The 27,864-nt window shown below is 41.6% G+C and overlaps 2 protein-coding genes across 3 annotated transcripts in view; one reads left to right on the plus strand and one right to left on the minus strand.

The window, feature by feature from the left end:
• The first annotated feature begins 22,484 nt into the window (after positions 1-22,484).
• On the plus strand, positions 22,485-25,579 carry mars2 (methionyl-tRNA synthetase 2, mitochondrial). Its single transcript, XM_079508093.1, has 3 exons — positions 22,485-22,967; positions 23,290-23,624; positions 23,833-25,579. The coding sequence occupies exons 1-3, from the start codon at positions 22,661-22,663 to the stop codon at positions 25,024-25,026; spliced, it is 1,836 nt and encodes a 611-aa protein (XP_079364219.1). The 5' UTR covers positions 22,485-22,660; the 3' UTR covers positions 25,027-25,579.
• A 1,346-nt stretch (positions 25,580-26,925) lies between these two features.
• Positions 26,926-27,864, minus strand: part of med12 (mediator complex subunit 12) — a 40,388-nt gene continuing 39,449 nt past the window's right edge. For both annotated transcript variants that reach the window (XM_079508078.1, XM_079508077.1), the window contains exons 42-43: positions 27,522-27,603; positions 26,926-27,384 (exon numbers count right to left, since the gene is read on the minus strand). In XM_079508078.1, the coding sequence (XP_079364204.1) occupies positions 27,344-27,384; positions 27,522-27,603 (123 nt within the window). In that variant the 3' untranslated portion in view covers positions 26,926-27,343. The remainder of the gene's footprint in view (positions 27,385-27,521; positions 27,604-27,864) is intronic.

Below are 27,864 nucleotides of genomic sequence, written 5' to 3' on the forward strand. Positions count from 1 at the left end.
ATGAAAAACGAGGATTTGAAAAAAAGACGAAAATCACTCCGAGACGATGGGCTATAGCCCATGGTCTCGGAGTGATTTTCGTCTTTTTTTCAAATCCTCAAAAATGATGGAAGACGGCATGCTATAGTATGCCGTTCGAGACCATGGGCTATAGCCCATCGTCTCGGAGTGATTTTTGTCTTTTTTTCAAATCCTCAAAAATGATGCAAAACGGCATGCTATAGTATGCCGTTCGAGACTCGGAGTGATTTTCGTCTTTTTTTCAAATCCTCAAAAATGATGGAAAACGGCATGCTATAGTATGCCGTTCGAGACCATGGGCTATAGCCCATCGTCTCGGAGTGATTTTAGTCTTTTTTCAAATCCTCAAAAATGATGCAAAACGGCATGCTATAGTATGCCGTTCGAGACCATGGGCTATAGCCCATCGTCTCGGAGTCATTTTTGTCTTTTTTTCAAATCCTCAAAAATGATGCAAAACGGCATGCTATAGTATGCCGTTCGAGACCATGGGCTATAGCCCATCGTCTGAGTGATTTTCGTCTTTTTTTCAAATCCTCAAAAATGATGAAAAACGGCATGCTATAGTATGCCGTCCAATATGGGCTATAGCCCATGGTCATAAATGATGAAAAACGAGGATTTGAAAAAAAGACGAAAATGACTCCGAGACGATGGGCTATAGCCCATGGTCTCGGAGTGATTTTCGTCTTTTTTTCAAATCCTCAAAAATGATGGAAAACGGCATGCTATAGTATGCCGTTCGAGACTCGGAGTGATTTTCGTCTTTTTTTCAAATCCTCAAAAATGATGCAAAACGGCATGCTATAGTATGCCGTTCGAGACGATGGGCTATAGCCCATGGTCTCGGAGTGATTTTCGTCTTTTTTTCAAATCCTCAAAAATGTAGGAAAACGGCATGCTATAGTATGCCGTTCGAGACCATGGGCTATAGCCCATCGTCTCGGAGTGATTTTCATCTTTTTTTCATATCCTCAAAAATGATGAAAAACGGCATGCTATAGTATGCCGTCCAAAATGGGCTATAGCCCATGGTCATAAATGATGAAAAACGAGGATTTGAAAAAAAGACGAAAATGACTCCGAGACGATGGGCTATAGCCCATGGTCTCGGAGTGATTTTCGTCTTTTTTTCAAATCCTCAAAAATGATGCAAAACGGCATGCTATAGTATGCCGTTCGAGACTCGGAGTGATTTTCGTCTTTTTTTCAAATCCTCAAAAATGATGGAAAACGGCATGCTATAGTATGCCGTTCGAGACCATGGGCTATAGCCCATCGTCTCGGAGTGATTTTAGTCTTTTTTCAAATCCTCAAAAATGATGCAAAACGGCATGCTATAGTATGCCGTTCGAGACCATGGGCTATAGCCCATCGTCTCGGAGTGATTTTCGTCTTTTTTTCAAATCCTCAAAAATGATGCAAAACGGCATGCTATAGTATGCCGTTCGAGACCATGGGCTATAGCCCATCGTCTCGGAGTGATTTTCGTCTTTTTTTCAAATCCTCAAAAATGATGAAAAACGGCATGCTATAGTATGCCGTCCAAAATGGGCTATAGCCCATGGTCATAAATGATGAAAAACGAGGATTTGAAAAAAAGACGAAAATGACTCCGAGACGATGGGCTATAGCCCATGGTCTCGGAGTGATTTTCGTCTTTTTTTCAAATCCTCAAAAATGATGGAAAACGGCATGCTATAGTATGCCGTTCGAGACTCGGAGTGATTTTCGTCTTTTTTTCAAATCCTCAAAAATGATGCAAAACGGCATGCTATAGTATGCCGTTCGAGACCATGGGCTATAGCCCATCGTCTCGGAGTGATTTTCGTCTTTTTTTCAAATCCTCAAAAATGATGAAAAACGGCATGCTATAGTATGCCGTCCAATATGGGCTGTAGCCCATGGTCATAAATGATGAAAAACGAGGATTTGAAAAAAAGACGAAAATCACTCCGAGACGATGGGCTATAGCCCATGGTCTCGGAGTGATTTTCGTCTTTTTTTCAAATCCTCAAAAATGATGGAAGACGGCATGCTATAGTATGCCGTTCGAGACCATGGGCTATAGCCCATCGTCTCGGAGTGATTTTTGTCTTTTTTCAAATCCTCAAAAATGATGCAAAACGGCATGCTATAGTATGCCGTTCGAGACTCGGAGTGATTTTCGTCTTTTTTTCAAATCCTCAAAAATGATGGAAAACGGCATGCTATAGTATGCCGTTCGAGACCATGGGCTATAGCCCATCGTCTCGGAGTGATTTTAGTCTTTTTTCAAATCCTCAAAAATGATGCAAAACGGCATGCTATAGTATGCCGTTCGAGACCATGGGCTATAGCCCATCGTCTCGGAGTCATTTTTGTCTTTTTTTCAAATCCTCAAAAATGATGCAAAACGGCATGCTATAGTATGCCGTTCGAGACCATGGGCTATAGCCCATCGTCTGAGTGATTTTCGTCTTTTTTTCAAATCCTCAAAAATGATGAAAAACGGCATGCTATAGTATGCCGTCCAATATGGGCTATAGCCCATGGTCATAAATGATGAAAAACGAGGATTTGAAAAAAAGACGAAAATGACTCCGAGACGATGGGCTATAGCCCATGGTCTCGGAGTGATTTTCGTCTTTTTTTCAAATCCTCAAAAATGATGGAAAACGGCATGCTATAGTATGCCGTTCGAGACTCGGAGTGATTTTCGTCTTTTTTTCAAATCCTCAAAAATGATGGAAAACGGCATGCTATAGTATGCCGTTCGAGACCATGGGCTATAGCCCATCGTCTCGGAGTGATTTTAGTCTTTTTTCAAATCCTCAAAAATGATGCAAAACGGCATGCTATAGTATGCCGTTCGAGACCATGGGCTATAGCCCATCGTCTCGGAGTGATTTTCGTCTTTTTTTCAAATCCTCAAAAATGATGCAAAACGGCATGCTATAGTATGCCGTTCGAGACCATGGGCTATAGCCCATCGTCTCGGAGTGATTTTCGTCTTTTTTTCAAATCCTCAAAAATTATGAAAAACGGCATGCTATAGTATGCCGTTCGAGACCATGGGCTATAGCCCATCGTCTCGGAGTGATTTTCGTCTTTTTTTCAAATCCTCAAAAATGATGCAAAACGGCATGCTATAGTATGCCGTTCGAGACCATGGGCTATAGCCCATCGTCTCGGAGTGATTTTCGTATTTTTTTCAAATCCTCAAAAATGATGAAAAACGGCATGCTATAGTATGCCGTCCAATATGGGCTGTAGCCCATGGTCATAAATGATGAAAAACGAGGATTTGAAAATCACTCCGAGACGATGGGCTATAGCCCATGGTCTCGGAGTGATTTTCGTCTTTTTTTCAAATCCTCAAAAATGATGGAAAACGGCATGCTATAGTATGCCGTTCGAGACCATGGGCTATAGCCCATCGTCTCGGAGTGATTTTCGTCTTTTTTTCAAATCCTCAAAAATGATGAAAAACGGCATGCTATAGTATGCCGTCCAATATGGGCTGTAGCCCATGGTCATAAATGATGAAAAACGAGGATTTGAAAAAAAGACGAAAATCACTCCGAGACGATGGGCTATAGCCCATGGTCTCGGAGTGATTTTCGTCTTTTTTTCAAATCCTCAAAAATGATGGAAAACGGCATGCTATAGTATGCCGTTCGAGACCATGGGCTATAGCCCATCGTCTCGGAGTGATTTTCGTCTTTTTTTCAAATCCTCAAAAATGATGCAAAACGGCATGCTATAGTATGCCGTTCGAGACCATGGGCTATAGCCCATCGTCTCGGAGTGATTTTCGTCTTTTTTTCAAATCCTCAAAAATGATGAAAAACGGCATGCTATAGTATGCCGTCCAATATGGGCTGTAGCCCATGGTCATAAATGATGAAAAACGAGGATTTGAAAAAAAGACGAAAATCACTCCGAGACGATGGGCTATAGCCCATGGTCTCGGAGTGATTTTAGTCTTTTTTCAAATCCTCAAAAATGATGGAAGACGGCATGCTATAGTATGCCGTTCGAGACCATGGGCTATAGCCCATGGTCTCGGAGTGATTTTCGTCTTTTTTTCAAATCCTCAAAAATGATGGAAAACGGCATGCTATAGCATGCCGTTCGAGACTCGGAGTGATTTTCGTCTTTTTTTCAAATCCTCAAAAATGATGCAAAACGGCATGCTATAGTATGCCGTTCGAGACGATGGGCTATAGCCCATGGTCTCGGAGTGATTTTCGTCTTTTTTTCAAATCCTCAAAAATGTAGGAAAACGGCATGCTATAGTATGCCGTTCGAGACCATGGGCTATAGCCCATCGTCTCGGAGTGATTTTCATCTTTTTTTCATATCCTCTAAAAATGATGCAAAACGGCATGCTATAGTATGCCGTTCGAGACTCGGAGTGATTTTCGTCTTTTTTTCAAATCCTCAAAAATGATGGAAAACGGCATGCTATAGTATGCCGTTCGAGACCATGGGCTATAGCCCATCGTCTCGGAGTGATTTTAGTCTTTTTTCAAATCCTCAAAAATGATGCAAAACGGCATGCTATAGTATGCCGTTCGAGACCATGGGCTATAGCCCATCGTCTCGGAGTGATTTTCGTCTTTTTTTCAAATCCTCAAAAATGATGCAAAACGGCATGCTATAGTATGCCGTTCGAGACCATGGGCTATAGCCCATCGTCTCGGAGTGATTTTCGTCTTTTTTTCAAATCCTCAAAAATGATGAAAAACGGCATGCTATAGTATGCCGTCCAAAATGGGCTATAGCCCATGGTCATAAATGATGAAAAACGAGGATTTGAAAAAAAGACGAAAATGACTCCGAGACGATGGGCTATAGCCCATGGTCTCGGAGTGATTTTCGTCTTTTTTTCAAATCCTCAAAAATGATGGAAAACGGCATGCTATAGTATGCCGTTCGAGACTCGGAGTGATTTTCGTCTTTTTTTCAAATCCTCAAAAATGATGCAAAACGGCATGCTATAGTATGCCGTTCGAGACCATGGGCTATAGCCCATCGTCTCGGAGTGATTTTCGTCTTTTTTTCAAATCCTCAAAAATGATGAAAAACGGCATGCTATAGTATGCCGTCCAATATGGGCTGTAGCCCATGGTCATAAATGATGAAAAACGAGGATTTGAAAAAAAGACGAAAATCACTCCGAGACGATGGGCTATAGCCCATGGTCTCGGAGTGATTTTCGTCTTTTTTTCAAATCCTCAAAAATGATGGAAGACGGCATGCTATAGTATGCCGTTCGAGACCATGGGCTATAGCCCATCGTCTCGGAGTGATTTTTGTCTTTTTTTCAAATCCTCAAAAATGATGCAAAACGGCATGCTATAGTATGCCGTTCGAGACTCGGAGTGATTTTCGTCTTTTTTTCAAATCCTCAAAAATGATGGAAAACGGCATGCTATAGTATGCCGTTCGAGACCATGGGCTATAGCCCATCGTCTCGGAGTGATTTTAGTCTTTTTTCAAATCCTCAAAAATGATGCAAAACGGCATGCTATAGTATGCCGTTCGAGACCATGGGCTATAGCCCATCGTCTCGGAGTGATTTTCGTCTTTTTTTCAAATCCTCAAAAATGATGCAAAACGGCATGCTATAGTATGCCGTTCGAGACCATGGGCTATAGCCCATCGTCTCGGAGTGATTTTCGTCTTTTTTTCAAATCCTCAAAAATGATGAAAAACGGCATGCTATAGTATGCCGTCCAAAATGGGCTATAGCCCATGGTCATAAATGATGAAAAACGAGGATTTGAAAAAAAGACGAAAATGACTCCGAGACGATGGGCTATAGCCCATGGTCTCGGAGTGATTTTCGTCTTTTTTTCAAATCCTCAAAAATGATGGAAAACGGCATGCTATAGTATGCCGTTCGAGACTCGGAGTGATTTTCGTCTTTTTTTCAAATCCTCAAAAATGATGCAAAACGGCATGCTATAGTATGCCGTTCGAGACCATGGGCTATAGCCCATCGTCTCGGAGTGATTTTCGTCTTTTTTTCAAATCCTCAAAAATGATGAAAAACGGCATGCTATAGTATGCCGTCCAATATGGGCTGTAGCCCATGGTCATAAATGATGAAAAACGAGGATTTGAAAAAAAGACGAAAATCACTCCGAGACGATGGGCTATAGCCCATGGTCTCGGAGTGATTTTCGTCTTTTTTTCAAATCCTCAAAAATGATGGAAGACGGCATGCTATAGTATGCCGTTCGAGACCATGGGCTATAGCCCATCGTCTCGGAGTGATTTTTGTCTTTTTTTCAAATCCTCAAAAATGATGCAAAACGGCATGCTATAGTATGCCGTTCGAGACTCGGAGTGATTTTCGTCTTTTTTTCAAATCCTCAAAAATGATGGAAAACGGCATGCTATAGTATGCCGTTCGAGACCATGGGCTATAGCCCATCGTCTCGGAGTGATTTTAGTCTTTTTTCAAATCCTCAAAAATGATGCAAAACGGCATGCTATAGTATGCCGTTCGAGACCATGGGCTATAGCCCATCGTCTCGGAGTCATTTTTGTCTTTTTTTCAAATCCTCAAAAATGATGCAAAACGGCATGCTATAGTATGCCGTTCGAGACCATGGGCTATAGCCCATCGTCTGAGTGATTTTCGTCTTTTTTTCAAATCCTCAAAAATGATGAAAAACGGCATGCTATAGTATGCCGTCCAAAATGGGCTATAGCCCATGGTCATAAATGATGAAAAACGAGGATTTGAAAAAAAGACGAAAATGACTCCGAGACGATGGGCTATAGCCCATGGTCTCGGAGTGATTTTCGTCTTTTTTTCAAATCCTCAAAAATGATGGAAAACGGCATGCTATAGTATGCCGTTCGAGACTCGGAGTGATTTTCGTCTTTTTTTCAAATCCTCAAAAATGATGCAAAACGGCATGCTATAGTATGCCGTTCGAGACCATGGGCTATAGCCCATCGTCTCGGAGTGATTTTCGTCTTTTTTTCAAATCCTCAAAAATGATGAAAAACGGCATGCTATAGTATGCCGTCCAATATGGGCTGTAGCCCATGGTCATAAATGATGAAAAACGAGGATTTGAAAAAAAGACGAAAATCACTCCGAGACGATGGGCTATAGCCCATGGTCTCGGAGTGATTTTCGTCTTTTTTTCAAATCCTCAAAAATGATGGAAGACGGCATGCTATAGTATGCCGTTCGAGACCATGGGCTATAGCCCATCGTCTCGGAGTGATTTTTGTCTTTTTTTCAAATCCTCAAAAATGATGCAAAACGGCATGCTATAGTATGCCGTTCGAGACTCGGAGTGATTTTCGTCTTTTTTTCAAATCCTCAAAAATGATGGAAAACGGCATGCTATAGTATGCCGTTCGAGACCATGGGCTATAGCCCATCGTCTCGGAGTGATTTTAGTCTTTTTTCAAATCCTCAAAAATGATGCAAAACGGCATGCTATAGTATGCCGTTCGAGACCATGGGCTATAGCCCATCGTCTCGGAGTCATTTTTGTCTTTTTTTCAAATCCTCAAAAATGATGCAAAACGGCATGCTATAGTATGCCGTTCGAGACCATGGGCTATAGCCCATCGTCTGAGTGATTTTCGTCTTTTTTTCAAATCCTCAAAAATGATGAAAAACGGCATGCTATAGTATGCCGTCCAATATGGGCTATAGCCCATGGTCATAAATGATGAAAAACGAGGATTTGAAAAAAAGACGAAAATGACTCCGAGACGATGGGCTATAGCCCATGGTCTCGGAGTGATTTTCGTCTTTTTTTCAAATCCTCAAAAATGATGGAAAACGGCATGCTATAGTATGCCGTTCGAGACTCGGAGTGATTTTCGTCTTTTTTTCAAATCCTCAAAAATGATGGAAAACGGCATGCTATAGTATGCCGTTCGAGACCATGGGCTATAGCCCATCGTCTCGGAGTGATTTTAGTCTTTTTTCAAATCCTCAAAAATGATGCAAAACGGCATGCTATAGTATGCCGTTCGAGACCATGGGCTATAGCCCATCGTCTCGGAGTGATTTTCGTCTTTTTTTCAAATCCTCAAAAATGATGCAAAACGGCATGCTATAGTATGCCGTTCGAGACCATGGGCTATAGCCCATCGTCTCGGAGTGATTTTCGTCTTTTTTTCAAATCCTCAAAAATTATGAAAAACGGCATGCTATAGTATGCCGTTCGAGACCATGGGCTATAGCCCATCGTCTCGGAGTGATTTTCGTCTTTTTTTCAAATCCTCAAAAATGATGCAAAACGGCATGCTATAGTATGCCGTTCGAGACCATGGGCTATAGCCCATCGACTCGGAGTGATTTTCGTATTTTTTTCAAATCCTCAAAAATGATGAAAAACGGCATGCTATAGTATGCCGTCCAATATGGGCTGTAGCCCATGGTCATAAATGATGAAAAACGAGGATTTGAAAATCACTCCGAGACGATGGGCTATAGCCCATGGTCTCGGAGTGATTTTCGTCTTTTTTTCAAATCCTCAAAAATGATGGAAAACGGCATGCTATAGTATGCCGTTCGAGACCATGGGCTATAGCCCATGGTCTCGGAGTGATTTTCGTCTTTTTTTCAAATCCTCAAAAATGATGCAAAACGGCATGCTATAGTATGCCGTTCGAGACCATGGGCTATAGCCCATCGTCTCGGAGTGATTTTCGTCTTTTTTTCAAATCCTTAAAAATGATGAAAAACGGCATGCTATAGTATGCCGTCCAATATGGGCTATAGCCCATGGTCATAAATGATGAAAAACTAGGATTTGAAAAAAAAGACGAAAATGACTCCGAGACGATGGGCTATAGACCATGGTCTCGGAGTGATTTTCGTCTTTTTTTCAAATCCTCAAAAATGATGGAAAACGGCATGCTATAGTATGCCGTTCGAGACCATGGGCTATAGCCCATCGTCTCGGAGTGATTTTCGTCTTTTTTTCAAATCCTCAAAAATGATGAAAAACGGCATGCTATAGTATGCCGTCCAATATGGGCTGTAGCCCATGGTCATAAATGATGAAAAACGAGGATTTGAAAAAAAGACGAAAATCACTCCGAGACCATGGGCTATAGCCCATTGTCTCGGAGTGATTTTCGTCTTTTTTTCAAATCCTCAAAAATGATGGAAAACGGCATGCTATAGTATGCCGTTCGAGACCATGGGCTATAGCCCATCGTCTCGGAGTGATTTTAGTCTTTTTTCAAATCCTCAAAAATGATGCAAAACGGCATGCTATAGTATGCCGTTCGAGACCATGGGCTATAGCCCATCGTCTCGGAGTGATTTTCGTCTTTTTTTCAAATCCTCAAAAATGATGCAAAACGGCATGCTATAGTATGCCGTTCGAGACCATGGGCTATAGCCCATCGTCTCGGAGTGATTTTCGTCTTTTTTTCAAATCCTCAAAAATGATGAAAAACGGCATGCTATAGTATGCCGTCCAAAATGGGCTATAGCCCATGGTCATAAATGATGAAAAACGAGGATTTGAAAAAAAGACGAAAATGACTCCGAGACGATGGGCTATAGCCCATGGTCTCGGAGTGATTTTCGTCTTTTTTTCAAATCCTCAAAAATGATGGAAAACGGCATGCTATAGTATGCCGTTCGAGACTCGGAGTGATTTTCGTCTTTTTTTCAAATCCTCAAAAATGATGCAAAACGGCATGCTATAGTATGCCGTTCGAGACCATGGGCTATAGCCCATCGTCTCGGAGTGATTTTCGTCTTTTTTTCAAATCCTCAAAAATGATGAAAAACGGCATGCTATAGTATGCCGTCCAATATGGGCTGTAGCCCATGGTCATAAATGATGAAAAACGAGGATTTGAAAAAAAGACGAAAATCACTCCGAGACGATGGGCTATAGCCCATGGTCTCGGAGTGATTTTCGTCTTTTTTTCAAATCCTCAAAAATGATGGAAGACGGCATGCTATAGTATGCCGTTCGAGACCATGGGCTATAGCCCATCGTCTCGGAGTGATTTTTGTCTTTTTTTCAAATCCTCAAAAATGATGCAAAACGGCATGCTATAGTATGCCGTTCGAGACTCGGAGTGATTTTCGTCTTTTTTTCAAATCCTCAAAAATGATGGAAAACGGCATGCTATAGTATGCCGTTCGAGACCATGGGCTATAGCCCATCGTCTCGGAGTGATTTTAGTCTTTTTTCAAATCCTCAAAAATGATGCAAAACGGCATGCTATAGTATGCCGTTCGAGACCATGGGCTATAGCCCATCGTCTCGGAGTCATTTTTGTCTTTTTTTCAAATCCTCAAAAATGATGCAAAACGGCATGCTATAGTATGCCGTTCGAGACCATGGGCTATAGCCCATCGTCTGAGTGATTTTCGTCTTTTTTTCAAATCCTCAAAAATGATGAAAAACGGCATGCTATAGTATGCCGTCCAATATGGGCTATAGCCCATGGTCATAAATGATGAAAAACGAGGATTTGAAAAAAAGACGAAAATGACTCCGAGACGATGGGCTATAGCCCATGGTCTCGGAGTGATTTTCGTCTTTTTTTCAAATCCTCAAAAATGATGGAAAACGGCATGCTATAGTATGCCGTTCGAGACTCGGAGTGATTTTCGTTTTTTTTTCAAATCCTCAAAAATGATGGAAAACGGCATGCTATAGTATGCCGTTCGAGACCATGGGCTATAGCCCATCGTCTCGGAGTGATTTTAGTCTTTTTTCAAATCCTCAAAAATGATGCAAAACGGCATGCTATAGTATGCCGTTCGAGACCATGGGCTATAGCCCATCGTCTCGGAGTGATTTTCGTCTTTTTTTCAAATCCTCAAAAATGATGCAAAACGGCATGCTATAGTATGCCGTTCGAGACCATGGGCTATAGCCCATCGTCTCGGAGTGATTTTCGTCTTTTTTTCAAATCCTCAAAAATGATGAAAAACGGCATGCTATAGTATGCCGTTCGAGACCATGGGCTATAGCCCATCGTCTCGGAGTGATTTTCGTCTTTTTTTCAAATCCTCAAAAATGATGCAAAACGGCATGCTATAGTATGCCGTTCGAGACCATGGGCTATAGCCCATCGTCTCGGAGTGATTTTCATCTTTTTTTCAAATCCTCAAAAATGATGCAAAACGGCATGCTATAGTATGCCGTTCGAGACCATGGGCTATAGCCCATCGTCTCGGAGTGATTTTCGTCTTTTTTTCAAATCCTCAAAAATGATGCAAAACGGCATGCTATAGTATGCCGTTCGAGACCATGGGCTATAGCCCATCGTCTCGGAGTGATTTTCGTCTTTTTTTCAAATCCTCAAAAATGATGAAAAACGGCATGCTATAGTATGCCGTTCGAGACCATGGGCTATAGCCCATCGTCTCGGAGTGATTTTCGTCTTTTTTTCAAATCCTCAAAAATGATGGAAAACGGCATGCTATAGTATGCCGTTCGAGACCATGGGCTATAGCCCATGGTCTCGGAGTGATTTTCGTCTTTTTTTCAAATCCTCAAAAATGATGCAAAACGGCATGCTATAGTATGCCGTTCGAGACCATGGGCTATAGCCCATCGTCTCGGAGTCATTTTCGTCTTTTTTGTAAATCCTTAAAAATGATGAAAAACGGCATGCTATAGTATGCCGTCCAATATGGGCTATAGCCCATGGTCATAAATGATGAAAAACTAGGATTTGAAAAAAAAGACGAAAATGACTCCGAGACGATGGGCTATAGACCATCGTCTCGGAGTGATTTTCGTCTTTTTTTCAAATCCTCAAAAATGATGGAAAACGGCATGCTATAGTATGCCGTTCAATATGGGCTGTAGCCCATGGTCATAAATGATGAAAAACGAGGATTTGAAAAAAAGACGAAAATCACTCCGAGACAATGGGCTATAGCCCATGGTCTCGGAGTGATTTTCGTCTTTTTTTCAAATCCTCAAAAATGATGGAAAACGGCATGCTATAGTATGCCGTTCGAGACCATGGGCTATAGCCCATCGTCTCGGAGTGATTTTCGTCTTTTTTTCAAATCCTCAAAAATGATGCAAAACGGCATGCTATAGTATGCCGTTCGAGACCATGGGCTATAGCCCATCGTCTCGGAGTGATTTTCGTCTTTTTTTCAAATCCTCAAAAATGATGAAAAACGGCATGCTATAGTATGCCGTCCAATATGGGCTGTAGCCCATGGTCATAAATGATGAAAAACGAGGATTTGAAAAAAAGACGAAAATCACTCCGAGACGATGGGCTATAGCCCATGGTCTCGGAGTGATTTTCGTCTTTTTTTCAAATCCTCAAAAATGATGGAAAACGGCATGCTATAGTATGCCGTTCGAGACCATGGGCTATAGCCCATCGTCTCGGAGTGATTTTCGTCTTTTTTTCAAATCCTCAAAAATGATGCAAAACGGCGTGCTATAGTATGCCGTTCGAGACCATGGGCTATAGCCCATCGTCTCGGAGTGATTTTCGTCTTTTTTTCAAATCCTTCAAAAATGATGCAAAACGGCATGCTATAGTATGCCGTTCGAGACCATGGGCTATAGCCCATCGTCTCGGAGTGATTTTCGTATTTTTTTCAAATCCTTAAAAATGATGAAAAACGGCATGCTATAGTATGCCGTCCAATATGGGCTATAGCCCATGGTCATAAATGATGAAAAACTAGGATTTGAAAAAAAAGACGAAAATGACTCCGAGACGATGGGCTATAGACCATGGTCTCGGAGTGATTTTCGTCTTTTTTTCAAATCCTCAAAAATGATGGAAAACGGCATGCTATAGTATGCCGTTCGAGACCATGGGCTATAGCCCATCGTCTCGGAGTGATTTTCGTCTTTTTTTCAAATCCTCAAAAATGATGAAAAACGGCATGCTATAGTATGCCGTCCAATATGGGCTGTAGCCCATGGTCATAAATGATGAAAAACGAGGATTTGAAAAAAAGACGAAAATCACTCCGAGACAATGGGCTATAGCCCATCGTCTCGGAGTGATTTTCGTCTTTTTTTCAAATCCTCAAAAATGATGCAAAACGGCATGCTATAGTATGCCGTTCGATACCATGGGCTATAGCCCATCGTCTTGGAGTTATTTTCGTCTTTTTTTCAAATCCTCAAAAATAAAGCAAAACGGCATGCTATAGTATGCCGTTCGAGACCATGGGCTATAGCCCATGGTCTCGGAGTGATTTTCGTCTTTTTTTCAAATCCTCAAAAATGATGGAAAACGGCATGCTATAGTATGCCGTTCGAGACCATGGGCTATAGCCCATCGTCTCGGAGTGATTTTCGTCTTTTTTTCAAATCCGCAAAAATGATGGAAAACGGCATGCTATAGTATGCCTTCCGATATGAGCTATAGCCCATGGTCATAAATGATGAAAACGATGATTTGAAAAAAAGACGAAAATGACTCCGAGACGATGGGCTATAGCCCATGGTCTCGGAGTCATTTTCGTCTTTTTTTCAAATCCTCAAAAATGATGGAAAACGGCTATAGTATGCCGTTAGGAGTGATTTTCGGGTTTTTTTCAAATCCTCAAAAATGATGCAAAACGGCATGCTATAGTATGCCGTTCGAGACCATGGGCTATAGCCCATCGTCTCGGAGTGATTTTCGTCTTTTTTTCAAATCCTCAAAAATGATGAAAAACGGCATGCTATAGTATGCCGTCCAATATGGGCTGTAGTCCATGGTCATAAATGATGAAAAACGAGAATTTGAAAAAAAGACGAAAATCACTCCGAGACGATGGGCTATAGCCCATGGTCTCGGAGTGATTTTCGTCTTTTTTTCAAATCCTCAAAAATGATGGAAAACGGCATGCTATAGTATGCCGTTCGAGACCATGGGCTATAGCCCATCGTCTCGGAGTGATTTTCGTCTTTTTTTCAAATCCTCAAAAATGATGCAAAACGGCATGCTATAGTATGCCGTTCGAGACCATGGGCTATAGCCCATCGTCTCGGAGTGATTTTCGTCTTTTTTTCAAATCCTCAAAAATGATGCAAAACGGCATGCTATAGTATGCCGTTCGAGACCATGGGCTATAGCCCATCGTCTCGGAGTGATTTTCGTATTTTTTTCAAATCCTTAAAAATTATGAAAAACGGCATGCTATAGTATGCCGTCCAATATGGGCTATAGCCCATGGTCATAAATGATGAAAAACTAGGATTTGAAAAAAAAGACGAAAATGACTCCGAGACGATGGGCTATAGACCATGGTCTCGGAGTGATTTTCGTCTTTTTTTCAAATCCTCAAAAATTATGGAAAACGGCATGCTATAGTATGCCGTTCGAGACCATGGGCTATAGCCCATCGTCTCGGAGTGATTTTCGTCTTTTTTTCAAATCCTCAAAAATGATGAAAAACGGCATGCTATAGTATGCCGTCCAATATGGGCTGTAGCCCATGGTCATAAATGATGAAAAACGAGGATTTGAAAAAAAGACGAAAATCACTCCGAGACAATGGGCTATAGGCCATGGTCTCGGAGTGATTTTCGTCTTTTTTTCAAATCCTCAAAAATGATGGAAAACGGCATGCTATAGTATGCCGTTCGAGACCATGGGCTATAGCCCATCGTCTCGGAGTGATTTTCGTCTTTTTTTCAAATCCTCAAAAATGATGCAAAACGGCATGCTATAGTATGCCGTCCAATATGGGCTGTAGCCCATGGTCATAAATGATGAAAAACGAGGATTTGAAAAAAAGACGAAAATCACTCCGAGACAATGGGCTATAGCCCATCGTCTCGGAGTGATTTTCGTCTTTTTTTCAAATCCTCAAAAATGATGCAAAACGGCATGCTATAGTATGCCGTTCGATACCATGGGCTATAGCCCATCGTCTTGGAGTTATTTTCGTCTTTTTTTCAAATCCTCAAAAATAAAGCAAAACGGCATGCTATAGTATGCCGTTCGAGACCATGGGCTATAGCCCATGGTCTCGGAGTGATTTTCGTCTTTTTTTCAAATCCTCAAAAATGATGGAAAACGGCATGCTATAGTATGCCGTTCGAGACCATGGGCTATAGCCCATCGTCTCGGAGTGATTTTCGTCTTTTTTTCAAATCCGCAAAAATGATGGAAAACGGCATGCTATAGTATGCCTTCCGATATGAGCTATAGCCCATGGTCATAAATGATGAAAACGATGATTTGAAAAAAAGACGAAAATGACTCCGAGACGATGGGCTATAGCCCATGGTCTCGGAGTCATTTTCGTCTTTTTTTCAAATCCTCAAAAATGATGGAAAACGGCTATAGTATGCCGTTAGGAGTGATTTTCGGGTTTTTTTCAAATCCTCAAAAATGATGCAAAACGGCATGCTATAGTATGCCGTTCGAGACCATGGGCTATAGCCCATCGTCTCGGAGTGATTTTCGTCTTTTTTTCAAATCCTCAAAAATGATGAAAAACGGCATGCTATAGTATGCCGTCCAATATGGGCTGTAGTCCATGGTCATAAATGATGAAAAACGAGAATTTGAAAAAAAGACGAAAATCACTCCGAGACGATGGGCTATAGCCCATGGTCTCGGAGTGATTTTCGTCTTTTTTTCAAATCCTCAAAAATGATGGAAAACGGCATGCTATAGTATGCCGTTCGAGACCATGGGCTATAGCCCATCGTCTCGGAGTGATTTTCGTCTTTTTTTCAAATCCTCAAAAATGATGCAAAACGGCATGCTATAGTATGCCGTTCGAGACCATGGGCTATAGCCCATCGTCTCGGAGTGATTTTCGTCTTTTTTTCAAATCCTCAAAAATGATGCAAAACGGCATGCTATAGTATGCCGTTCGAGACCATGGGCTATAGCCCATCGTCTCGGAGTGATTTTCGTATTTTTTTCAAATCCTTAAAAATTATGAAAAACGGCATGCTATAGTATGCCGTCCAATATGGGCTATAGCCCATGGTCATAAATGATGAAAAACTAGGATTTGAAAAAAAAGACGAAAATGACTCCGAGACGATGGGCTATAGACCATGGTCTCGGAGTGATTTTCGTCTTTTTTTCAAATCCTCAAAAATTATGGAAAACGGCATGCTATAGTATGCCGTTCGAGACCATGGGCTATAGCCCATCGTCTCGGAGTGATTTTCGTCTTTTTTTCAAATCCTCAAAAATGATGAAAAACGGCATGCTATAGTATGCCGTCCAATATGGGCTGTAGCCCATGGTCATAAATGATGAAAAACGAGGATTTGAAAAAAAGACGAAAATCACTCCGAGACAATGGGCTATAGGCCATGGTCTCGGAGTGATTTTCGTCTTTTTTTCAAATCCTCAAAAATGATGGAAAACGGCATGCTATAGTATGCCGTTCGAGACCATGGGCTATAGCCCATCGTCTCGGAGTGATTTTCGTCTTTTTTTCAAATCCTCAAAAATGATGCAAAACGGCATGCTATAGTATGCCGTTCGAGACCATGGGCTATAGCCCATCGTCTCGGAGTGATTTTCGTCTTTTTTTCAAATCCTCAAAAATGATGAAAAACGGCATGCTATAGTATGCCGTCCAATATGGGCTGTAGCCCATGGTCATAAATGATGAAAAACGAGGATTTGAAAAAAAGACGAAAATCACTCCGAGACGATGGGCTATAGCCCATGGTCTCGGAGTGATTTTCGTCTTTTTTTCAAATTCTCAAAAATGATGGAAAACGGCATGCTATAGTATGCCGTTCGAGACCATGGGCTATAGCCCATCGTCTCGGAGTGATTTTCGTCTTTTTTTCAAATCCTCAAAAATGATGCAAAACGGCATGCTATAGTATGCCGTTCGAGACCATGGGCTATAGCCCATCGTCTCGGAGTGATTTTCGTATTTTTTTCAAATCCTTAAAAATGATGAAAAACGGCATGCTATAGTATGCCGTCCAATATGGGCTATAGCCCATGGTCATAAATGATGAAAAACTAGGATTTGAAAAAAAAGACGAAAATGACTCCGAGACGATGGGCTATAGACCATGGTCTCGGAGTGATTTTCGTCTTTTTTTCAAATCCTCAAAAATGATGGAAAACGGCATGCTATAGTATGCCGTTCGAGACCATGGGCTATAGCCCATCGTCTCGGAGTGATTTTCGTCTTTTTTTCAAATCCTCAAAAATGATGAAAAACGGCATGCTATAGTATGCCGTCCAATATGGGCTGTAGCCCATGGTCATAAATGATGAAAAACGAGGATTTGAAAAAAAGACGAAAATCACTCCGTGACGATGGGCTATAGCCCATGGTCTCGGAGTGATTTTCGTCTTTTTTTCAAATCCTCAAAAATGATGGAAAACGGCATGCTATAGTATGCCGTTCGAGACCATGGGCTATAGCCCATCGTCTCGGAGTGATTTTCGTCTTTTTTTCAAATCCTCAAAAATGATGCAAAACGGCATGCTATAGTATGCCGTTCGAGACCATGGGCTATAGCCCATCGTCTCGGAGTGATTTTCGTCTTTTTTTCAAATCCTCAAAAATGATGCAAAACGGCATGCTATAGTATGCCGTTCGAGACCATGGGCTATAGCCCATCGTCTCGGAGTCATTTTCGTCTTTTTTTCAAATCCTTAAAAATGATGAAAAACGGCATGCTATAGTATGCCGTCCAATATGGGCTATAGCCCATGGTCATAAATGATGAAAAACTAGGATTTGAAAAAAAAGACGAAAATGACTCCGAGACGATGGGCTATAGACCATCGTCTCGGAGTGATTTTCGTCTTTTTTTCAAATCCTCAAAAATGATGGAAAACGGCATGCTATAGTATGCCGTTCGAGACCATGGGCTATAGACCATGGTCTCGGAGTGATTTTCGTCTTTTTTTCAAATCCTCAAAAATGATGGAAAACGGCATGCTATAGTATGCCGTTCGAGACCATGGGCTATAGCCCATCGTCTCGGAGTGATTTTCGTCTTTTTTTCAAATCCTCAAAAATGATGAAAAACGGCATGCTATAGTATGCCGTCCAATATGGGCTGTAGCCCATGGTCATAAATGATGAAAAACGAGGATTTGAAAAAAAGACGAAAATCACTCCGAGACAATGGGCTATAGCCCATCGTCTCGGAGTGATTTTCGTCTTTTTTTCAAATCCTCAAAAATGATGCAAAACGGCATGCTATAGTATGCCGTTCGATACCATGGGCTATAGCCCATCGTCTTGGAGTGATTTTCGTCTTTTTTTCAAATCCTCAAAAATAATGCAAAACGGCATGCTATAGTATGCCGTTCGAGACCATGGGCTATAGCCCATGGTCTCGGAGTGATTTTCGTCTTTTTTTCAAATCCTCAAAAATGATGGAAAACGGCATGCTATAGTATGCCGTTCGAGACCATGGGCTATAGCCCATCGTCTCGGAGTGATTTTCGTCTTTTTTTCAAATCCGCAAAAATGATGGAAAACGGCATGCTATAGTATGCCTTCCGATATGAGCTATAGCCCATGGTCATAAATGATGAAAACGATGATTTGAAAAAAAGACGAAAATGACTCCGAGACGATGGGCTATAGCCCATGGTCTCGGAGTCATTTTCGTCTTTTTTTCAAATCCTCAAAAATGATGGAAAACGGCTATAGTATGCTGTTAGGAGTGATTTTCGGGTTTTTTTCAAATCCTCAAAAATGATGCAAAACGGCATGCTATAGTATGCCGTTCGAGACCATGGGCTATAGCCCATCGTCTCGGAGTGATTTTCGTCTTTTTTTCAAATCCTCAAAAATGATGAAAAACGGCATGCTATAGTATGCCGTCCAATATGGGCTGTAGTCCATGGTCATAAATGATGAAAAACGAGAATTTGAAAAAAAGACGAAAATCACTCCGAGACGATGGGCTATAGCCCATGGTCTCGGAGTGATTTTCGTCTTTTTTTCAAATCCTCAAAAATGATGGAAAACGGCATGCTATAGTATGCCGTTCGAGACCATGGGCTATAGCCCATCGTCTCGGAGTGATTTTCGTCTTTTTTTCAAATCCTCAAAAATGATGAAAAACGGCATGCTATAGTATGCCGTCCAATATGGGCTGTAGCCCATGGTCATAAATGATGAAAAACGAGGATTTGAAAAAAAGACGAAAATCACTCCGTGACGATGGGCTATAGCCCATGGTCTCGGAGTGATTTTCGTCTTTTTTTCAAATCCTCAAAAATGATGGAAAACGGCATGCTATAGTATGCCGTTCGAGACCATGGGCTATAGCCCATCGTCTCGGAGTGATTTTCGTCTTTTTTTCAAATCCTCAAAAATGATGCAAAACGGCATGCTATAGTATGCCGTTCGAGACCATGGGCTATAGCCCATCGTCTCGGAGTGATTTTCGTCTTTTTTTCAAATCCTCAAAAATGATGCAAAACGGCATGCTATAGTATGCCGTTCGAGACCATGGGCTATAGCCCATCGTCTCGGAGTCATTTTCGTCTTTTTTTCAAATCCTTAAAAATGATGAAAAACGGCATGCTATAGTATGCCGTCCAATATGGGCTATAGCCCATGGTCATAAATGATGAAAAACTAGGATTTGAAAAAAAAGACGAAAATGACTCCGAGACGATGGGCTATAGACCATCGTCTCGGAGTGATTTTCGTCTTTTTTTCAAATCCTCAAAAATGATGGAAAACGGCATGCTATAGTATGCCGTTCGAGACCATGGGCTATAGACCATGGTCTCGGAGTGATTTTCGTCTTTTTTTCAAATCCTCAAAAATGATGGAAAACGGCATGCTATAGTATGCCGTTCGAGACCATGGGCTATAGCCCATCGTCTCGGAGTGATTTTCGTCTTTTTTTCAAATCCTCAAAAATGATGAAAAACGGCATGCTATAGTATGCCGTCCAATATGGGCTGTAGCCCATGGTCATAAATGATGAAAAACGAGGATTTGAAAAAAAGACGAAAATCACTCCGAGACAATGGGCTATAGCCCATGGTCTCGAACGGCATACTATAGCATGCCGTTTTCCATCATTTTTTAGGATTTGAAAGAAAAGACGAAAATCACTCCGAGACCATGGTCTATAGCCCATCGTCTCGGAGTGATTTTCGTCTTTTTTTCAAATCCTTGTTTTTCATCATTTATGACCATGGGCTACAGCCCATATTGGACGGCATACTATAGCATGCCGTTTTTCATCATTTTTGAGTTTTTGAAAAAAAGACGAAAATCACTCCGAGACGATGGGCTATAGCCCATGGTCTCGGAGTGATTTTCGTCTTTTTTTCAAATCCTCAAAAATGATGGAAAACGGCATGCTATAGTATGCCGTTCGAGACCATGGGCTCGTCTCGGAGTGATTTTCGTCTTTTTTTCAAATCCTCAAAAATGCAATCATTCACACTGTTTCAAATTCAGCTTACTGTGGAGACACATGCTGGAACTTTTTACTTTGAAATGTTTTGTAGTTTCTGAGTTATTTAACTTAAACGCCCAATGCATTCTCGAAGGCAATAGCACAAACTTTGGCATGCTACTAGTCCTACATACTTACACCTAGAAACCCCATTCAAACCTATTTAGGTTCATCTTACGGTGGACATGTTTGCCTGAAAAGGAATCTTTGAAATGTTTCATAGTTTTAGCATGCCTTTTCATCATTTTTGAGGATTTGAAAAAAAGACGAAAACGAGGATTTGAAAAAAAGACGAAAATCACTCCGAGACGATGGGCTATAGCCCATGGTATCGAACGGCATACTATAGCATGCCGTTTTGCATCATTTTTGAGGATTTGAAAAAAAGACGAAAATCACTCCGAGACGATGGGCTATAGCCCATCGTCTCGGAGTCATTTTCGTCTTTTTTTCAAATCCTCGTTTTTCATCATTTATGACCATGGGCTATAGCCCATATCGGACGGCATACTATAGCATGCCGTTTTTCATCATTTTTGAGGATTTGGAATGGTCTCGGAGTGATTTTTGTCTTTTTTTTTCAAATCCTCACCTATAAAACTTCAAGGTTTATAGGTCCTGCTCTGCTCAATCAACAGGACCAGAACACACACTCGTTACTTTTCTTCCAGTTTATTATACTCGTCGTCACGCTACTAGTCCTACATACTTACACCTAGAAAAAAGACGAAAATCGGAGTTATTTTTTCAAATCCTCAAAAATGATGAAAAACGGCATGCTATAGTATGCCGTCCGAGGCCATGGGCTATAGCCCATGGTCTCTGAGTGATTTTCGTCTTTTTTTCAAATCCTCACAAATGATGAAAAATGGCATGCTATAGTATGCCGTCTGAGGCCATGGGCTGAACTTGAACCCACGACCTGTGGCTCACATAGAAAGCAGCTTATCACAGAGTGCCACCATGCTCTCTGAGAATCTCCTCAGCTTTCCATCTCTTTCCAGTTCTCTTCTACATTTCAAAGTAAAAAGTTCCAGCATGTGTCTCCACAGAAAGCTGAATTATAAAAAGTGTGAATGGAGTTTCTAGGTGAAAGTGCTTTTTTGACGTGCCAATATCTGCCATTGAGCCCCATTGTAAATGTCTCAAGCACTATATAACGATGAATCATTTCAAAGATTCCTTTTCAGGCAAGAAAATACTATAGCATGTCGTTTTTCGTGATTTTGGAGGATTTGAAAAAAAGATGAAAATCATGAAAAAATGACATACTATAGTCCATGGTTTGGGACGGCATAATATATCATCATGTCATATTTTCATGATTTTGGGACACTATGTCAGAGCCAGGACTTGAACCTGCACCCTCCTGATTCCCAGGCAGGCTCTGCACCCAGTGAGCCACTGTGCATGCTGTTCTTAAAAGGCCGAATAGATAATGACAGAAGAGCCAGAGACTTGTTTACATTGTGGTTCATAAACATTCGAACGTCTAGAGATAAACAACAGCAAAAGAAACAATAGACAAATCTCCTGTTATTTTATTTTTTGTATCAATGTTGTACTCATAGGGAACAGCAGACTGCATTGTGGCAGGTAGCAAGTAGATCAGTGACTTATCCCACTCACTGGCTGCATGATCTGGAGATTGTGGGTTCAAAGTTCAAACCCCACTCAAATCTTTACTTGCCAAAATCTGCCATTGACCCCCATTCTGAATTTCTCAAATTTAAAAGCACTATATTTCTAAAACTATGAAACATTTCAAATATTCCTTTTCAGGCAAACATGTCCACCGTGAGATGAACCTAAATAGGTTTGAATGGGGTTTCTAGGTGTAAGTATGTAGGACTAGTAGCAATAGCATGCCAAAGTTTGTGCTATTGCCATTGGGAATGCATTGGGCGTTTAAGTTAAATAACTCAGAAACTACAAAACATTTCAAAGTAAAAAGTTCCAGCATGTGTCTCCACAGAAAGCTGAATTAAGGAAAATGAACGGGGATTTATTTTCCGGGTCTCTCGAGGGGGCGGGACTGCGACGCAACTTCTTTAAATAGCCAACCCCTAGTAGCCAACCCGGAAGAAGAAGCCCTGACTGACCAACCTTGAGATGAAAACACATCACATGTGCTTGCGGTGTATTTTCTTTTCTTTAAATTCTTTAAATTAAAACAAATCAGAAATCAGTTACAGACAGTTGATCACGTCGACCAAGTTGGTGACGACCAGAGACGTGCTATGACATCATCTTGTAACCGGCATGTGAAATGAATGACTGGATTAAAACGGTGCTCATTTAACAGCCAAGCGATGAGGATTCCAGGTCTTTGCATCATCATCAAGCAACTCAAGACTTTACAGAGATTGCAGACGTGTGCATTCTTTTCAACGATGAGATGCATTAGCAGTGACACACGCCCGACGAGAAGAGATGGAAGGAGCCATTATTACTACATCACCACTCCTATCTTTTATGTCAACGCGTCCCCTCATATAGGACATCTGTATTCAGCTGTGACGGCTGACTGCTTACATAGGTATAAACTACTGAAGGGCTTCGACTCCAAGTTTGCCACTGGTAAATATTTGTTTATTTTCTTTTGTTCATGCAAATGGTATGTTTGCCACATTGGAATGATCTTGATCTTTGCACTCCTTAATTATTACTTTGATGTTTCGTGCCTTGTGCATCTAAAGTTGGTGACTATTAGCTAAGCCTTGGATCAAATCATATGTACTTTATCGATTTTGATATAGATATGTGAATATAAAAATTGATCAAATACATCTATGACTATAGATTGATAGTCTTAATCCAAGGCTAGTGACTAATAGTCTTACATTATTAAAATATTCTTTAAAATACTATTCTACTCACGCTGTGTGTGGAAATGTTTCAGGCACAGATGAACACGGCCTGAAAATCCAGCAAGCAGCTGATGCTGCAGGGGAAGACCCCCTGAGCTTCTGCACAGATGTCTCAGAGAGATTCAAACACCTGTTCAGGTGTTGTGACATCCAGTACACAGACTACATACGGACTACCGAGCAGAGGCACCGGCGTGCCGTGGAGCACTTTTGGTCGCTGCTGAAGAGCAAAGGACTCATCTACAAGGGGAGCTATGAAGGCTGGTACTCCACGCAGGATGAGAGCTTCCTCACGCCGCTGCAGGTTGGAGACGCTTTGGACTCGTCAGGGGAAAAGATCAAGATATCCCTGGAGACCGGACACAAGGTAAATACCGTAATGTCAGATTCCAGGAATGGTTGTGATATTATTTTGAGACTAATGAATGTGATGCAGGCGTAGATAATGAGCCAGACTTCACATGAGACTAGTGGCATGTGCCATTCATTATTTCTCGCTAACATTATATCGCCCAGCCCCAGTGTTAACAAAACTTAGACCTATACCATCCAATCAGACTTCTACTTTGTTACAGGTGGAGTGGATGCAGGAGGAGAACTATATGTTTCGTCTGTCTGATTTCCGCTCCCAGCTGCTAAACTGGCTGAATGGGAACCCCCGTGCCGTGCAGCCTGAACGCTTCCACCGCACAGTCGTCCAGTGGCTCCAGGAGGACCTTCCTGACCTGTCTGTGTCCCGCCAGAGAGACCGTCTACAGTGGGGTATCCCGGTCCCGGGCGACCCGGATCACACCATCTATGTGTGGCTGGATGCTCTGGTCAATTACCTCACAGTAGCTGGTTTTCCAGACCAATATGAACAGTGGTGGAACGCTGCCCACCATGTTGTAGGAAAGGACATCCTAAAATTCCATGCCATTTACTGGCCAGCTTTACTTCTTGGTGCTGGTCTGCCTCTGCCACAGACTATATATGTGCACTCCCATTGGACAGTAGGGGGCAAGAAGATGTCTAAAAGTGTGGGGAATGTTGTAGACCCCCTTGAAAGGTCACAGAGATTCACAACTGATGGAATCAGGTACTTTCTTCTTCGTCAGGGTGTCCCAGACTCGGACTGTGACTATTACGATGAAAAAGTGGTCAAGCTGCTCAATGCAGAGCTCGCGGACTCTCTGGGTGGTCTTCTGAACCGCTGCACGGCTCCCTTTCTCAACCCAGCTCAGCTTTACCCCCCCTTCTGCTCTGATGCGTTCCCCAGTCAACAGTACACTGGGGCCACATGCAGGGCTGTGGCAGAGGACTACAACATGCTTGATGCTGTGAAGGCTCTCCCAGCTGTCGTGGAGCAGTACTATGAAAGCATGCATGTGTACAAAGCTCTGGAGGCAATCAGTAGCTGCGTGAGGCTGACCCATGGCTTCATTCAGCGCCACACACCATGGAAGTTGGACAAAGACAAGATCGAAGACCAGCGTTGGTTGGACACCGTCATCCACGTAACCTTTGAGTGCTTGCGGATGTACGGTGTTCTCCTGCAGCCCATAGTGCCCAAGACTGCCAACAAGCTGCTGTCCAGACTAGGCGTAGGAACGGAAGAGAGGAGCTGGGCTACTCTGAACTTTCTGCCAAAATATCGCAGTATGGACTGTCCCTTTGAAGGGAGACCATTAGGTCCTGACACAGGAGTGTTGTTTAGGCGATTGGAGAGACCACGCACACAGAAAACGAGAAATCTAAGAAAAGCTAATAAGGCTGAAAAACCATTGTAAAGTGTTATGACTATACTATTTAGAATGGTCTATCTGGGGTTTACATTCAGCCAGTTTAGCAGCTGGGAGAGGAAATCAGACAGACAACATAGTTCTCCTCCTGCATCCACTCCACTTAAGGAAGTAGAAGTCTAGGTATAAATCATGATACTGGTGTATATCATGTTTCAAAATGATATCACAACCATTGTTAAAGACTGTTATCATAAATTCTGATGTAGGCTATTACTACTTAACCCATTTAGATCTGAGGCAGATTCTAAGAACGGCTTCTAAATCCTGACCTAAGTTTTCTGAAAAACTAAACTAAACAAATTTATCCAAAAATTACAAAAAAAATCATGTTACCATTAAAAACATGTTGCTATGATAGCTTTATAAATACTATGTTTATGAATCATGTTTCTGTTCCATTGTTGTCATTGTCATGTCAGTGTGAACTTCAGATGGATAGAAGGTTGAAACCCTGTGCTCTGTGTAGCAGTCATTTCAGATAGTGCTGTCTGTTTTGTAAGCCCTGAACCGTCTAGCATTTCCCTCTGGGAGCAATTCGTTTTGGTTAGTTCATCCTTGCACCTGCAGACCAGCCTCAAGAAAATATTTCATGCTGTATAATTATGTAATGTAATCTGCCATGTATGAAGCTTGAGGGTTTTTAGTTTGTTATTCATTTGATCATTGTTTGTGAACTCATGTTGGTTCATTGGTTATGTAAAATGAAAGTAAAGTGTCCTGTAAGTCCATATGGGCTGGGCTTTCTTCCTTCCACAATATTGTGCTTCCTTGGAAGCACAGACAAACTGAATACGTAAACATATGCAAATCCAACAATAACCACATTATAAAAACACTTAACACTCCTGAAACGGATTTGTGTATATATATATCTCGCTCTCTTCTTCCCAAAAGGACTTTCAAACTAGGAAGGGTATGGCCTGGTCAGCCTGCAATGACATGCATAAGATCTGGTCATCCCAGCTTAAGATGTTAAAAGTAAAAAATATTTAGGACGACCGTTGAGCCGATTCTGCTCTATGGCTCAGACATGGACACTTTCTTGGCCACCCATCGACTAATCTAATATATGGCAACCTTCCCTGTGTTTCTTCACTGGTCCGATCCAGAAGAGCGCAGTTTGCCGGCCACTGCTACAGAGCTGACAATGAGGTTATATCTTCCCTTCTCTGGAGTCCTGCCTCAGGGCGGACCAGAGGTAGAAAGCTGTCGTTCCCTGATGTCATCGCTAGGGACACATGCTTCAGTAGGCAGGAACTGGGGGTGGCAATGAAGGACCGGGAAGTCTGGCGTAGCATTGTGGAATCCATGATCTCGACTGCGGTCGAAAAATGATGGAAGCACAATACTTACCAATAAAGAAATCAGGTACATTACCATTACTGTCATCATGGAGCAGAGTTGGCTTTCTTAGTTCAAATGCCCTCTGGTGTATAATCAGATAGTGAATAACTTCTTACAAACTGGCTTGTTCTACTCAGTATCCAGTCCATACTTAAATTAGGCTTTTAGCTGTTCTTCCTCATTTTCAAATGAACATGTAGTAGAATAAGTTGAAATTCCTAGAAGTGTAGAGCACACCAGGACCAGAGCTAGGGTAGAGGGAAAGTCCACAACTTTATATTGCTGCTTCGTTGGACTTACATTAAATGACATGACATTTTTTGGGGCTAGCAAACAGCCTTGTGTGCTAGTCTTTGGATTATCAAATGTAACATTTAAATATTAAATCCAAATGAGGGAACAAAAAAAATACAGACTGGACTCAAGTCAGAGTTTGTATGTGATAGAAGCAAATATCCCACTAATCCTAGGCTTCGAGTTTTGAATGCATTTATCCTCAGTGAGAATTTTAACAATTAATATAAATGCAGCAGACATACAAACTGACATGATTTTTTTTAATGAGAAATACACGAAACTGAAAAAATTGTACAAATTGAAATAAAATAAAAAATTGCATTCTTATAATTTCTGTTACTTTTTTACATAAACTTTTCAATTCATTTCACATCCACTGATCCGTATATTTCACAGCTCAATCCCTCCTTGGATTCTCCATAATTATGCAACAAAGTTGAGATTTCATTTTAAACATGTTGCCTCTGTGGTCAAGATGGGTGGTTTCTCCCATCTGGTTGCCCACAATGCGTCTTCAACAGTCTTCCCCTTCTAGGAGCCTACACCTCTACAAACAGGGCCTGCGTGGCATTGGACACAACCATTTGCCAATCTACAGACTGGGGAACACTGCCACACACTGAGGGACTCTAGTGTCTCTGCACACTACTATGAACAAGCACTATCCGAAATACGAATTGGTGTTCTGTCCAGGCTGTGTATCTGGAGAAAGAGAGGAGGGGAGATGGGGGCGTCGGGGGAAGTAACAAGTTCAATTCACCTTGAAACAATGATGGCAGAATATACAAATATATGCATTTCAAAATTAATTGAAAATGAAAAAGGGGTTGTGGTCTTACTTGAAAGTTGCTGTTGCAGCTGCCGGACCAAAGCAGCAGTCTGCTGCTGCTGTTGAGTCTGTTGCATGCCCTGGCGAGGGAACTGAAACAATGAATGACACACACATACAATATTAGCCATTATTATAGTCATTTAAAAAAGTGGGCTAGTGGGTGCCAAAGCTTTACAAGACAATCCAATAACGGCATGGCCTCCCTGTGTGGCCTTTATTATCAATGTTAAGTTACTTTGTGCAGTTTATGAACAAAGCCACAGTGCAGTCAGTCAGAGTTCAGTGACAAAGCCACAATATACAGGTGTATACATGTCCTTGTGTGGTGACAGTCTACGCCCAATATAGCC

The sequence above is a fragment of the Electrona antarctica genome (genome assembly GCF_951216825.1).
Source record: "Electrona antarctica genome assembly, chromosome: 1".
In the NCBI taxonomy this organism is placed as follows: Eukaryota; Metazoa; Chordata; class Actinopteri; order Myctophiformes; family Myctophidae; genus Electrona; species Electrona antarctica.